The sequence below is a fragment of the Spea bombifrons genome, chromosome 11, assembly GCF_027358695.1.
Source record: "Spea bombifrons isolate aSpeBom1 chromosome 11, aSpeBom1.2.pri, whole genome shotgun sequence".
Taxonomy (NCBI): Eukaryota; Metazoa; Chordata; class Amphibia; order Anura; family Pelobatidae; genus Spea; species Spea bombifrons.
Window position 1 is genome coordinate 6,749,137 of NC_071097.1, and position 13,359 is coordinate 6,762,495.

The 13,359-nt window shown below is 53.0% G+C and overlaps 3 protein-coding genes across 3 annotated transcripts; 2 read left to right on the forward strand and 1 right to left on the reverse strand.

Moving 5' to 3' along the window:
- Window positions 1-10,244: 10,244 nt before the first annotated feature.
- LOC128468848 (histone H1B-like) lies at window positions 10,245-11,018 on the forward strand. Its single transcript, XM_053450671.1, has one exon. The coding sequence runs from the start codon at window positions 10,284-10,286 to the stop codon at window positions 11,001-11,003; it is 720 nt and encodes a 239-aa protein (XP_053306646.1). The 5' UTR covers window positions 10,245-10,283; the 3' UTR covers window positions 11,004-11,018.
- A 474-nt stretch (window positions 11,019-11,492) lies between these two features.
- LOC128468907 (histone H3) lies at window positions 11,493-11,903 on the reverse strand. Its single transcript, XM_053450722.1, has one exon. It carries the CDS (start codon window positions 11,901-11,903, stop codon window positions 11,493-11,495), a length of 411 nt encoding a protein of 136 aa, XP_053306697.1.
- Window positions 11,904-12,580: 677 nt separating this feature from the next.
- Window positions 12,581-12,953, forward strand: LOC128469027 (histone H4). The gene has a single exon (XM_053450826.1). It carries the CDS (start codon window positions 12,599-12,601, stop codon window positions 12,908-12,910), a length of 312 nt encoding a protein of 103 aa, XP_053306801.1. The 5' UTR covers window positions 12,581-12,598; the 3' UTR covers window positions 12,911-12,953.
- The last annotated feature ends 406 nt before the right edge of the window (window positions 12,954-13,359 follow it).

The window sequence follows — 13,359 nt, forward strand, 5'->3', positions numbered from 1 at the left end:
GTTCTAGTTCGGATTTCTCACAAATCCAGTATTAAAATCGTGAGTGGTGGCAGACTACCTGAGGGGATAAAGGCAGGATTTGGGGGTTCATTTGGTATAACTGATGCCTTGTTAAGTGGTGAAGATAGTAAATACAGAGGCCTGGTGCTATTAACCACTTCATGCCCAGGGCCGGCCTTTGGGGTGTGTGACTGCACAGGGCGCCACACTCCAGGGGGCGCCACACTCCAGGGGGCGCCACACTCCAGGGGGCGCCACACTCCAGGGGGCGCCGCTGCGGGGTCCGCCGCCGCCGCGGAGTCCTCATCCGCCACCGCGGGGTCCTCCTCCGCCGCCGCCGCGGGGTCCGCTGCCGCCCCCTCTGCACCTAAATGAAAACGTTGTTTTTTTTTGTTGTTGTTTTTTTTTAACTTTATTTAACATCCTCCATGTTAAATAAAGTTTTTTCTTACTTTATTTAACATGGAGGATGTTAAATAAAGTTAAAAAAAACAACAACAAAAAAAAACAACAATGTTTTCATTTATGTCCCGGGCAGGGGCGCCAAGCGGTTGCTCGGGAAGTTCTCAGCAACGGCTCGACGCCCCTTACTCTCCGTGACTCCGTCGCGGTACCGGCATCTCATGTTGAGCGCCGGACTATTCCGGCGCTCAGCATGAAATGCCGGCAGGACTCCTCAAGGTAAGTTAGGATAAGGAGAAGTAGGGAGGGGGGGGGGATAGTTTGAAGGAAGGGGCAGGGGGGTTTGTTTGAAGGGGCAGGGGGGGTAGTTTGAATGGGCAAGGGGGGTAGTTTGAAGGGGCAGAGGGGGGTGGTAGTTTGAAGGGGCAGAGGGGGGGTAGTTTGAAGGGGCAGAGGGGGTAGTTTGAAGGGACGGGGGGGTAGTTTGAAGGGGCAGAGGGGGGTAGTTTGAAGGGGCAGAAGGGGGTAGTGTGACGGGACCGACCTGTACCCCGACTGGGTACGCCCGCCGAACGTTGCTTCCTTCGCCCCATGGCCACCGGGGCACCAGAGATTAACCCCTTCACTGTCTGTGGCTAGCCGAAACTGAGCTACACAGGGTGGCTATCGTCCTGAAAAGGACAATACGCGATCATAGCAGAGAACACAGCTCTTCAGGAACCTCAGCCGTACTGTAGTATACTGAAGTATAGCAATACAGCACCCTACCGCCCTAATAAGGGCAGCACCGAGGCTTACCTCAATAACAAGACAGGACTCGTAGTGAGGTAAAACAGGAACTCTCTTTATTTGGGAACACAGGGGCATTTAAACAATACAAGGGATTGAGTTACGTCCAATAGACACACAAGGGAATTGCGTCCAATAGACACAAGGGAATTTCGTCCTATAGACACAAGGGAATTACATCCTGCCCTCCTTTGCATATGACTGAGCATTAGCACTCAGCCCAGTAGGGGGTCTCTACTGTAGTCTGTGTAAGGAGGGAGGGGGCAGGACATGTGGCACCTGGACAGGGTAGCAAACAAGGGGAACAAAAGCACACACCATAATCACAACATATACTGGGAAATGCAGATATCACAAACAATAATTATTACAGACGGTACCGATTAACCCGCGGCCGTCACATCTCCCCCCCCATAGTCCGGCAGACCCGGCTAGACCCCTAACGGGTCGGCTTGGGGCTGTCCGGGAAAGATAGGTGGGCATTAGGTTGTCTCTGCTCCCCAGTCTTTGGAGTGTGGCGCTCTGCACCCGGGCCCATAGTCTGTAGGGAGAAGGCTGGCACTCAGGCCCCTCCAGAAACCCATGGCATGGAGGCCTCTGTGACAGTCCCCTAGCTCGATTGCTCCTACAAAGGTAGCGCTTACCCGGCCAACGTCTGCCTCTCCCGGTGCGTATACCATTCGCTGGAGAGAAGTGCCGACTGCCCCTTCTCCCTGGAGGGTACCCAGCCTCTGGGGAGGGATGCCGCCTGCACCCCCTCCCTGTTGCTCCCTCTGCCGCTGGGGAGATGAGCCGACTGCCTTATCTCCCTGGAACCCTGTTGTAGGTGCTGGGCAGAGGCCAGAGGTGCTCTGCCCTGTTGCCAGCGCTTCTGTTGGGGCTAAGGGATCTTCGGGTCCGGCCTGCAGCTGGGGGGAGGGAACGGTGTCCCTTGCTATCATCTGCTGCTGAGGAGGGAGGGCAGGTTCCTCTGCTCCCGGGATAGTGGGCTGTCGCTGGGGAGACTGGCTGGCTGTGCCATCTCCCGAGTATGCAATCAGCCGCTGGGGAGGGATGCCGCCTGTACCCCCTCCCTGGCTCTCCTTCTGCCGCTGGGGAGATGGGCCGGCTGCCGCATCTCCCGGGATATCTGCCAGCCGCTGGGGAGGAGGGACGATACCTTCAGCTCCCGTCATTGGGATCAGCCGCTGCGGAGCGAGGACCGGTTCCTCCGCTCCCGGGTCTGTGATGTGCTGCTGGGGAGAGTGACCAGCTGCGCCATCTCCCGGGTCCTCACTCAGCCGCTGGGAAAGAATGCCGCCTGCACCCCCTCCGTGGTGCTCCTTCTGCCGCTGGGGAGATGGGCCGGCTGCCGCATCTCCCGGGATATCTGCCAGCCGCTGGGGAGGAGGGACAATACCCTCAGCTCCAATCATTGGGATCAGCCGCTGGGGAGCGAGGACCGGTTCCTCCGCTCCCGGGTCTGTGAGCTGCCGCTGGGAAGACTGACCAGCTGCGCCATCTCCCGGGTCCTCACTCAGCCGCTGGGGAGGAATGCCACCTGCACCCCCTCCCTGGTGCTCGTTCTGCCGCTGGGGAGATGGGCCTGCTGCCGCATCTCCCGGGATATCTGCCAGCTGCTGGGGAGGAGGGACGATACCTTCAGCTCCCATCATTGGCATCAGCCGCTGGGGAGCGAGGACCGGTTCCTCCGCTCCCGGGTCTGTGAGCTGCTGCTGGGGAGACTGACCAGCTGCGCCATCTCCCGGGTCCTCACTCAGCCGCTGGGGAAGAATGCCGCCTGCACCCCCTCCGTGGTGCTCCTTCTGCCGCTGGGGATATGGGCCGGCTGCCGCATCTCCCGGGATATCTGCCAGCCGCTGGGGAGGAGGGACAATACCCTCAGCTCCCATCATTGGGATCAGCCGCTGGGGAGCGAGGACCGGTTCCTCCGCTCCCGGGTCTGTGAGCTGCCGCTGGGGAGACTGACCAGCTGCGCCATCTCCCGGGTCCTCACTCAGCCGCTGAGGAGGAATGCCACCTGCACCCCCTCCCTGGTGCTCCTTCTGCCGCTGGGGAGATGGGCCGGCTGCCGCATCTCCCTGGATATCTGTCAGCCGCTGGGGAGGAACGCCAGTTGCCCTTCCTCCCATGATTGGTGACGGCTGTTGGGGAAATCCAGATGATGGGGATGTAGGCGGGGCAGGGCAGAGGTCAGCAACTTTCTGCCCAGTTGCCAGCGCTTCTGCTGGTGTGGGGAACAGTGCTGGGTAGCAGACAGCATCACTCTGCCCTGTCGCCAGCTCTTTCGATGGTGGGTCCCTGCTAGCAGGTGGGGACCCTTCGCTGTGGGACAGGTAGACACCAGCAGCATTCTGCCCTATTGCCGGTGCTTCAGCCTGAGCGAGGATTGCTGATGCAGGACAGATGTCAGCGATGCTCTCTACAGGTGCCAGCGCTTCTGCTGGTTGGTCCTCGTTAGCCGGCCGGGACACCGTGCTGGGAGATGAGCAGAGGCCAAAAGCACTCTGTCCTGTGGCCGGCTCTTCTGCCGGTCTGGCATTTTGCGGTGCTGGGCAGAGGATCGCGTTGCTCTGCCCTGGTGGGTCCCTGCTAGCAAGCGGGGACCCTTCACCGTGGGGCAGGCAGAGGCCAGCGGCACTCTGCCCCGCTGCCAGCATTTCAGCCGGAGTAGGGGGGGCGCATGGTGCTGGGCAGAGAACAACGTCCCTCTGCCCTGTTGTCAGTGCTTCAGCTGGAACTGCAGGATCCGTCGACTCCCGTGTCATGGAAAGGCCGCCTTCCAGCAGCCCTAAGTATTCCATCTCCAGGCACCATTCCCTGTAGACTAGCCCTTCTAAGTCAGCTGTCAGGGTCAGTTCTTGGGAAAGCGGCAGCATTTCCTCGCGGTCCTTGTACAGGTCCCAGAACCTGTAGCTCTCCGAACTACCAAAGTCGTCTTCTGCTTCAAAAGCTTCCCAATCGAAGCCAGGGACATAGAGGTCCTCACCTTCCGGAGAATAGTGATTTCCGGACCCCCACTCCTGCTGGGCTGCAGCCCAATATAATGCTCGGTATAGGTCCCCGAGCTCGAGCTCCTTCGCCACCAACTTCTCCAGTGTGGCTACTTCCTCCTCGGTGGGCTGCCATCTCATCCGGCGACGCCGCAGCTTAAACAGCTCCCCGAAGCGTTGTTCTGGGGTAGGCAGGTTCTTGCTTCTGCAGTTGTACCAGTTTTCCATGGCATCTTCCCACAGCTCTAGCCGAATCAGGGCTCTCCATTCCAGCCGTACTTCTTCTGGAATCGGCCCTCCCTGTATCGTCAGGGCGACCTTAACTCGAGTCTCAAAGTCCCATAACGGAGCTTCCCACTTATACTCATCAGCTCCTCGTGACGCATTCCTCTGTAGATCCAGGTCCACTTTGAACTGCCGATCCATTTCCATTACCGTCCTACAGACTGTTTCTGCAGATGGAGTGGCTCCGTAGAATGCCATCCTCCTCTGTAATCTGTTGCGGAACTTCTTCGTTGCCTGTTCCCGACACCGGCTCAGTTCTTCTGCCATAGCTGCCGCCGATGTGGCTGTACCTCCGTGGTCAGCAAGCCTGTTAGTCCCAGTAGTGGTTGGGCTGTCTCTGTACTGAGGAAGCTTCCCACCGCTGCCACCAATGTGACGGGACCGACCTGTACCCCGACTGGGTACGCCCGCCGAACGTTGCTTCCTTCGCCCCATGGCCACCGGGGCACCAGAGATTAACCCCTTCACTGTCTGTGGCTAGCCGAAACTGAGCTACACAGGGTGGCTATCGTCCTGAAAAGGACAATACGCGATCATAGCAGAGAACACAGCTCTTCAGGAACCTCAGCCGTACTGTAGTATACTGAAGTATAGCAATACAGCACCCTACCGCCCTAATAAGGGCAGCACCGAGGCTTACCTCAATAACAAGACAGGACTCGTAGTGAGGTAAAACAGGAACTCTCTTTATTTGGGAACACAGGGGCATTTAAACAATACAAGGGATTGAGTTACGTCCAATAGACACACAAGGGAATTGCGTCCAATAGACACAAGGGAATTTCGTCCAATAGACACAAGGGAATTACATCCTGCCCTCCTTTGCATATGACTGAGCATTAGCACTCAGCCCAGTAGGGGGTCTCTACTGTAGTCTGTGTAAGGAGGGAGGGGGCAGGACATGTGGCACCTGGACAGGGTAGCAAACAAGGGGAACAAAAGCACACACCATAATCACAACATATACTGGGAAATGCAGATATCACAAACAATAATTATTACAGACGGTACCGATTAACCCGCGGCCGTCACAGGTAGTTTGAAGGCACAGGGGGGGTAGTGAGGGGGGGCGCCAGAGGAGTAGTTTGCACAGGGCGCCGGAACACCTAAGGCCGGCTCTGTTCATGCCCACACCCTCCACACCGTCACAGCTTGGCAAGCAGTCCTGACCGTGACAAATGTGGTGTCAGTGGTGGGATAACTAAAAGATTTTCCATCTTTTTCTGTACCAGATTTCAGTGTTGCCCGATGTGACGGGACCGACCTGTACCCCGACTGGGTACTCCCGCCTAACGTTGCTTCCTCCTGCCGGGACACCAACAATTAGCCCCTTCAGCGCCAGGCAGAACCAGCGTTGTAGATAGAAGGGGGGCTTCGCTGCACCGGAGCTACCTTGGCACTGTGGCTAGCCGAAGCTTAGCTACACAGCGTGGTTATTGTCCTGAAAAGGACAATACAGGATCATATCAGCCCACCCCAAGCATCAGGCAACACTCATGTTGAGGTGAAAACAGGAACTCCCTTTATTTGGGAACACAGGGGTATTTAAACAGTACAAAGGATTGAGTTACGTCCAATCGACACACAAGGGAATTGCGTCCAATAGACACAAGGGAATTGCGTCCAATAGACACAAGGGAATTACATCCTGCCCTCCTTTGCATATGACTGAGTATTAGCACTCAGCCCAGTAGGGGGTCTCTACTGTAGTCTGTGTAAGGAGGGAGGGGGCAGGACATGTGGCACCTGGACAGGGTAGCAAACAAGGGGAACAAAAGCACACACCATAATCACAACATATACTGGGAAATGCAGGTATCACAAACAAGAACTATCACAGACGGCACCGATTAACCCGGGGCCGTCACACCCGATTTGCTAGTTAATCCAGGCACTAAAAAGAAATTGTTTCTCAATTTCCAAAGGCTGAACTCAGTGCATACTTAGTATATTTACACCTCAACAGTGTGATGGAGTGCTACCCACAGATTATGGACCCTGCCTTCCTGCCCTGGCGAGTGGGACTGTTGTCCTCGTCTGGGGTGTTAAAAGGCCACATTTGAGAGGTGTGCATTTTTCATATTGGAAATGTGACGTGTGGTCCCTGCCCCCCGTGTTATCTGGGACATTGTTGAACCCGGCCAATTCAATTTACCCATCGAATCATACGTTTAAAAAAAACACTAGAGAACCCATGGACATTTAACATGCTAGCATTTTAACTCTTTCCACGCAATAATTGTCTGACACCGGCCAAACCATTCTTTTCCCTGGAAATGTTGGCCAGTAATATGTAGTGGAGGTGGGGACCCCATTGTATTGTTAATCACTTTAATGGCCGTATTGCCCCTGGGAGTCCAAATTACCCAGATTAAGGGGGCGGTTCTGTAGCCGTTGTAATCCAATACCTGACTGTTTATGTTAATGTTCGCTTTGTTGGCTATATCTAGCCATGTGTGTAAAAAATAAAGTGTTCTTCATTTTTATATACCCTACACTGCTAGTGACTGGGGAATCTGGGAAGGGCGTGTTGTCCAAGGCTAAGGGAGCACAAGTCAGCGGAGGTAGTCGGTCGTACTAGCCAGCTCTGTGACATTACTGACATGGAACGACAAAATATTTTCACAGGAATGCAGGGGTAACTGGGGCCTGATCAGAGAATTAAAGAAGAGTCTGGGCATCTATCTGCCTTTACTAACTGTTACGGAGCTGGCTAGTCCGACCGACTACCTCCGCTGTCTTGTGCTCCCTTAGCCTGGGACAACACTCTTTCCCCGGTTCCCCAGTCACTCGCCGAGACTCAGTGTAGGGTAAAACCAAACGAAGACTGATTTATTTCTCACACACAGGACTGGATGTATCCAGCAAAACACACATTTACATAAAACAAGATATTGGGAAGCAAACCGCCCTCTTAATCTGCCTCCCAGAGACAACAGGGGCAGTAACGGGATTAACAATACAATAGGTGGGGGGGGGGACTGATTTATACAACATTAAACATCAAAGAATGGAGGCCTCTCCCTGGTGGCAGATCCTGGCTGTCTGCTGGAGATAATCCCCTCAGCCAGTGATGGATGATACTGCTGGGGGTAGCCACAGAAGTCTCTACAAACCCAGGGCCCATAGTCAATAGGGAGGAGGCTGGCAGTCAGGCTTCTCCAGTGGCCCCAGTGATGGAGGCTTCCATCACACTAACTATGGCATAACTTTTACAGTAAATCAAAGAAATACCATTGGGAAGCGACAATGAATATATATATGACAAACATGCCACAATTATATAATACTGTAACAGAATACATTAACATACTCTGCAGCACTGTATATAGTATGTCAGTGTTATTTATTATCCATTATTTAGTTGTCGAACAATACTACTACTCTGAGCCATCACATATAAATGGAACTAAGTCCGGATGCTTTGGGAGGGGGGGCCCGAGTGGCAGTCCGGAATCCTTGGGTGGGGGGCCCCCGAGGGGCAGTCTGGAGTCCTTGGGAGGGGGGATCCCAAGTGGCAGTCTGGAATCCTTGGGAGGGGGGCCCCTGAGAGGCAGTCTGGAAGCTGTGGGAGGGGGGACCCCAAGTGGCAGTCCGGAATCCTTGGGAGGGGGCCTCCCGAGTGGCAGTCTGGAAGCTGTGGGAGGGGGGCCCCGAGTGACAGTCTGGAATCCTTGGGAGGGGGCCCCCGAGTGGCCGTTCAGAAGCTGTGGGACGGGGTCCCTGAGTGGCAGTCCGGAAGCTGTGGGAGGGGGGCCCCCAAGTGGCAGTCTGGAATCCTTGGGAGGGGGGCCCCGAGTGGCAGTCCGAAAGCAGTTTGAGGGGGTCCCCCCATTGGCCGTTTGGAGGGGGCCCCGGGTGGCCCCCTGGAATCCTTGGGATGTGGGCCCCCAAATGGCAGTCTGGAAGCTGTGGGTGGGGGCCCCGAGTGGCCTTCTGGAGGGGGGGGGGGGCGAGTGGCCGTCAGGAAGCTGTGGGAGAGTGGCCCCCGCGTGGCAGTCAATCATCCGAGTCGCAGTCAGGGAGCTGTGTGAGCTTTCTCAATCCGCACGGAGAAGCATCCCCTCCTGTTACTGACAATTAAAGGAACGTTCGGCACCCTCTCCTCGCCGGCATTCATTTATCACAACACCAAGTCAATGAACGCCTGGACAGCTGCCAAACCGCAACCAATCAATACACCGGGACTGCTGCCAAACCGCAACAAGAACACCGGGACTGCTGCCAAACCGCAACAAGAAACCGGGACTGCTGCCAAACCGCAACAAGAACACTGGGACTGCTGCCAAAAAACTAAATACCTAAGGAGCGGGACTCGGCTCCCTATTCAAGGCAGGAATCCATTTAAAATGTTATTTAAAAAATATATTAAAAATGTAACTTCACGTCCATCCGCTCTCTCCCTCCTCCCAACTTTTTCTTGCCTTGAGCAGATCTGGGATCTCCAGAAGACACAAGAAAGGAAGGGGTTGATCCAAACAGACATTCGGGGGAGGGGCTAGGAGAATGAGAGAGGTAGTAGACGGCTAGATAGTCCCTCCCCTGTCTCTGTATTGGTGCCGGCTGCTGAAGAGGAAGCCCCGCCCTGTTAAGTAAGTCTGGTGCCGGCTCCCCCTTTCACAAATATACAGGCTTCGAAGGGCTGATTACAGGGCAGGGGGAGGGGGGCACGCTAGTCCTTGTCAACTCTGCTGCTCTGGGCCCCCAATATTAACGTATAGTCATAAGTCAGTCTGTGTGTTACTATACAGAGGTCCTGGTGTGTGTTTTATACAGAGGTCAGGGGGTTTTGTATAGAAGTCAGGCTGTGTGTTATTATACAGAGGTCAGTCTATATGATCGTAGATGTAAAGCTGTGTTTTACAGAGTTCACACACACAAACAATTCACAAGGATCTTTCCTGTTATTTTCCCTTTCTAGTTCTATACACTCGCACTCACGTTAAAGAAATAGTATATACATCATTAATACACAGTGGTGCATGCACACAAACACATTCTCACGCTTAACCCTTTCCTCACTAACGTATGCTCACGCGCTAATACACACAAACACACTCTCGCACATAAAACGTCCTGATAAGACAAAACCTAATCTTAATAATTACTTTTATTATTTTGAATAATAAATAAATAATATAATACGTTAATAATAAATAACCCCTAAGTAAACTCTTGTCAGCTACGAGTCCTAAGACAATCATCAGACCGGCAGGCAGCCAGGCACTAGCAGTAGATTTTATTTTAAATTATTTAATTGATTATTATTAGTTAAAAATATCCATCATTTTTAATGTTATTCTTTAATGTATAAATATTAGGCGATTCTTAAATAATAATAAATGATTGGGTTATATAAATTTATAGATTAAGTTTAAGGGTAAATTAATCTTTAATAGGTGATACCGTATTAAAGAATTTATTTTATTATCTGTATTCATTATTTTATTTATTTATTATTTCACACCTCTTGGGTGCTGTTCCCTGGCAGTTTTTTTTTTTCTTTCTTTTTTTTTTGGGGGGGGGGCTGCACGGTGTAGGACATCCAACTGCTTTGGAGTTAGGATCTTACCGCAAACGATAAATATATTTTCCTTTCAAACCCCCCTTCAGGGGGAATGTAAATCCAGCGATGCCCCGGCGATCGGCAGCATGGGGAGGTTTCAGAAACGGCGTCCAATCATAGGCTCGCAGGCTACCGCTCATGAACCAATGAATGTGCGGCAGCTCGTCTATAAAAGCCAAACTTCTGGCGGTTTAACCCCTTGTTTACGTGCGATTTGAACTGTTTTCTGGAGGGATCCAGGCATTGAGATGGCCGAGACAGCTCCTTCCCCTGCGCCTCTGCCGGCAGAAACCTCTTCCAAGAAGAAACAGCCGAAAAAGCCGGCAGCTGCAAAAAGCCGTCCTGTGAAGTCCGGTCCCAGTGTCTCCGAGCTGATTGTGAAAGCGGTCTCTGCGTCCAAGGAGCGCAGCGGAGTGTCTCTCGCAGCTCTTAAAAAAGCACTCGCTGCTGGCGGCTACGACGTAGAAAAGAATAACAGCCGCCTGAAGCTCGCTCTCAAGGGTCTGGTGTCTAAAGAGACCCTGATCCAGCTGAAAGGAAGCGGTGCCTCTGGCTCTTTCAAGCTGAACAAAAAGCAGCTGGAGAGCAGAGAGAAGACATCAAAGAAGAAGGAAATTCCCGTAAAGCCTAAAAAAGTAGCCCCTAAGAAGGTTGTGAAGTCGCCCAAGAAAGCCCCTGCAGGAGTGAAGAAAAGCCCGAAAAAGATCAAGAAACCGTCGGCCGCTGCCAAGAGTCCCAAGAAGCCTAAGGTTGTTAAAGCGAAGAAAGCTGGCAAGAGCCCAGCTAAGAAGGCCACAAAGCCCAAGGCAGCCAAAAGCCCCGCTAAGCCCAAGGCAGCCAAAAGCCCCACTAAGCCCAAGCCAGCCAAAAGCCCCGCTAAGCCCAAGGCTACCAAAAGCCCAGCTAAACCCAAGGCAGCCAAAAGCCCCGCTAAGCCCAAGGCTAAAAAGGCAGCCTCCAAAAAGTGAGAAGGGGGGGCGTGGGTTTTGCAGCGCCTCTGGTGTGTGCCGTCCCACTTAATTCCTCACACAAAAGGTTCTTTTCAGAACCATCATATCCTCCGAAAAAAGAAAAAGCGTTGAATCACCCGGCCGCGGCTATGTGGGCCACCCGCTGAAAGCCTAGCCCCATACTTGAGTGTTGTGCATGGATTCACATATTCGGCCAGCGCTCTCGCTCGGAGCTCTGTCCGTAACATAAGATAAGGGGCGGGCTTAAAGATTGTGCTTTGCCGTTACTCGTTATGCCCAGCCGGAGACTCGGCCGCTTAACGGCTCGCTCGGTAATGGGATAACGGTGTGAGATGTTTCAAGCTTGGGCGCGAGCAACAGGGTTAACTTCATGCATGCGAAGGGAAACACAAAACACAAGCTCATTTGAGTGATAATGTGGTGGCTCTTAAAAGAGGCTTTGTGGGAGGGTGAGGGGAAAATCGCGTTCGCCAACATCACGTTTATTTAAGCACGTTCTCCTCTGATCCTACGAGCCAGCTGAATGTCTTTTGGCATGATAGTAACCCGCTTAGCGTGAATAGCGCACAAATTGGTGTCTTCGAAAAGCCCCACGAGGTAAGCCTCGCTGGCTTCCTGGAGAGCCATAACAGCAGAACTCTGGAAACGTAGATCGGTTTTGAAATCTTGAGCAATCTCACGGACCAGCCGCTGGAAAGGCAGCTTTCTGATAAGCAACTCCGTAGACTTCTGGTAACGGCGGATTTCCCTAAGAGCTACGGTGCCCGGGCGGTAGCGATGTGGCTTCTTCACGCCGCCGGTAGCTGGAGCGCTTTTCCTCGCAGCTTTGGTCGCCAGCTGCTTCCGAGGAGCTTTTCCTCCGGTGGACTTACGGGCTGTCTGTTTGGTGCGAGCCATGCTGGTGCGTGCAGATCTGATTCAACGAGGAATACAACGTAATTGTAACGATTCTGTGGCCAACTCAAGCCCTTTATAGAGTAGCGGTGAATGTGATTGGATACGCTTAATCACGCCCCTCTTTTTCATAGGCTAGGATGATGGTTTGAAAAAGCCAGCCTTTGATCAAGAGACTTCGGTGTGGAGCGTTATCTTTTTATATATTTATTTTAATTACATGCTCGAATCGTTCATTTATTCGTTAGCTGCGGTTCTTTTTTTATTTATTTCTTCTCCTCTCTTTTGGTCAGCCTCCTACCTAGTGAACCTGTGTACTGGCTGACCGTTAACAGCGATACGGCAAAAGCTAAAAGCCCGCCTTTATCTTGGTCTCCGTTTGGCGTTTATTTACAGCGAAATGCTGCCACCTAGTGGTAAATGAGGGATCGTCGAAAGCAATCACGTGGCGGTGAGGGAGGCAAAAGCATTAAGGTTTCCCGCGGGCGGGCTTTTGATATTCCTAAATAGCCAATCGGTGGCTGAGGCACGTTTGGAAGCTTCTCCAGCCAACCAACGATAAGCATATATTCAAAAAGCAACACCCCCTTGAGGCAGCATGGTGCGGTTCCCCATCAGGTCCGTCCAGTACGCATAAAAGAAAGCGGGCCGGCCGTAGGCGAGTATTGTGCTGTGGAACTGGTGGAATAAACGCGATCATGTCTGGCCGTGGCAAAGGAGGTAAGGGACTCGGGAAAGGTGGCGCAAAGAGGCACAGGAAGGTGCTTCGGGATAACATCCAGGGGATCACCAAGCCTGCTATCCGCCGTTTGGCTCGCAGAGGAGGTGTAAAGCGTATTTCTGGGCTGATCTATGAGGAGACCCGTGGTGTGCTCAAAGTGTTTTTGGAAAATGTGATTCGTGATGCAGTCACTTATACTGAGCATGCCAAGAGGAAAACCGTTACCGCTATGGACGTGGTGTATGCCTTGAAACGCCAAGGCCGTACTCTGTACGGTTTCGGAGGTTAAGCTTGTTGACTCGTGACCCTGAAACACCCAACGGCTCTTTTCAGAGCCACCCACACACTCTCTTAGGCGATGATCATGCTGTCCCAGAGTCTGCCCGCGCTTTTCTATGCACACCTTGAAATAACCAGCTTAACAGTGGCTGGGTCTGGCTATAGATTGAGCTACTGGCAGAACATGTGCTGAGATCGGCAGCTGGTGTCCTCCAAAGGCTGGCCTCGCTTGAATGGGGGCTGACACGTCCTGGGGTTAATAGGCGCCGTCTGTGGTAGTTATCTGAATTCTGTATGTCCCAGTATGTGTGATTTTTATTATGACTTTGTCGTCCCCTCATGTCTTATCCTGTTTTCAGTACAATAGACCCACGATGTAGCTCAGCTTCGGCTAGCCGCAGTGGTAAAGCAGCCCCTTCTCTCTGCAACGCTGGTTCTGTCTGACGGTGAAGGGGTTAA

What these genes read in the sequence shown, in the direction of transcription:
- LOC128469027 (XM_053450826.1), top strand. Translation starts at nt 12,599, where the DNA reads ATGTCTGGCCGTGGCAAAGGAGGTAAGGGACTCGGGAAAGGTGGCGCA.
- LOC128468907 (XM_053450722.1), bottom strand. Translation starts at nt 11,903, where the DNA reads ATGGCTCGCACCAAACAGACAGCCCGTAAGTCCACCGGAGGAAAAGCT.
- LOC128468848 (XM_053450671.1), top strand. Translation starts at nt 10,284, where the DNA reads ATGGCCGAGACAGCTCCTTCCCCTGCGCCTCTGCCGGCAGAAACCTCT.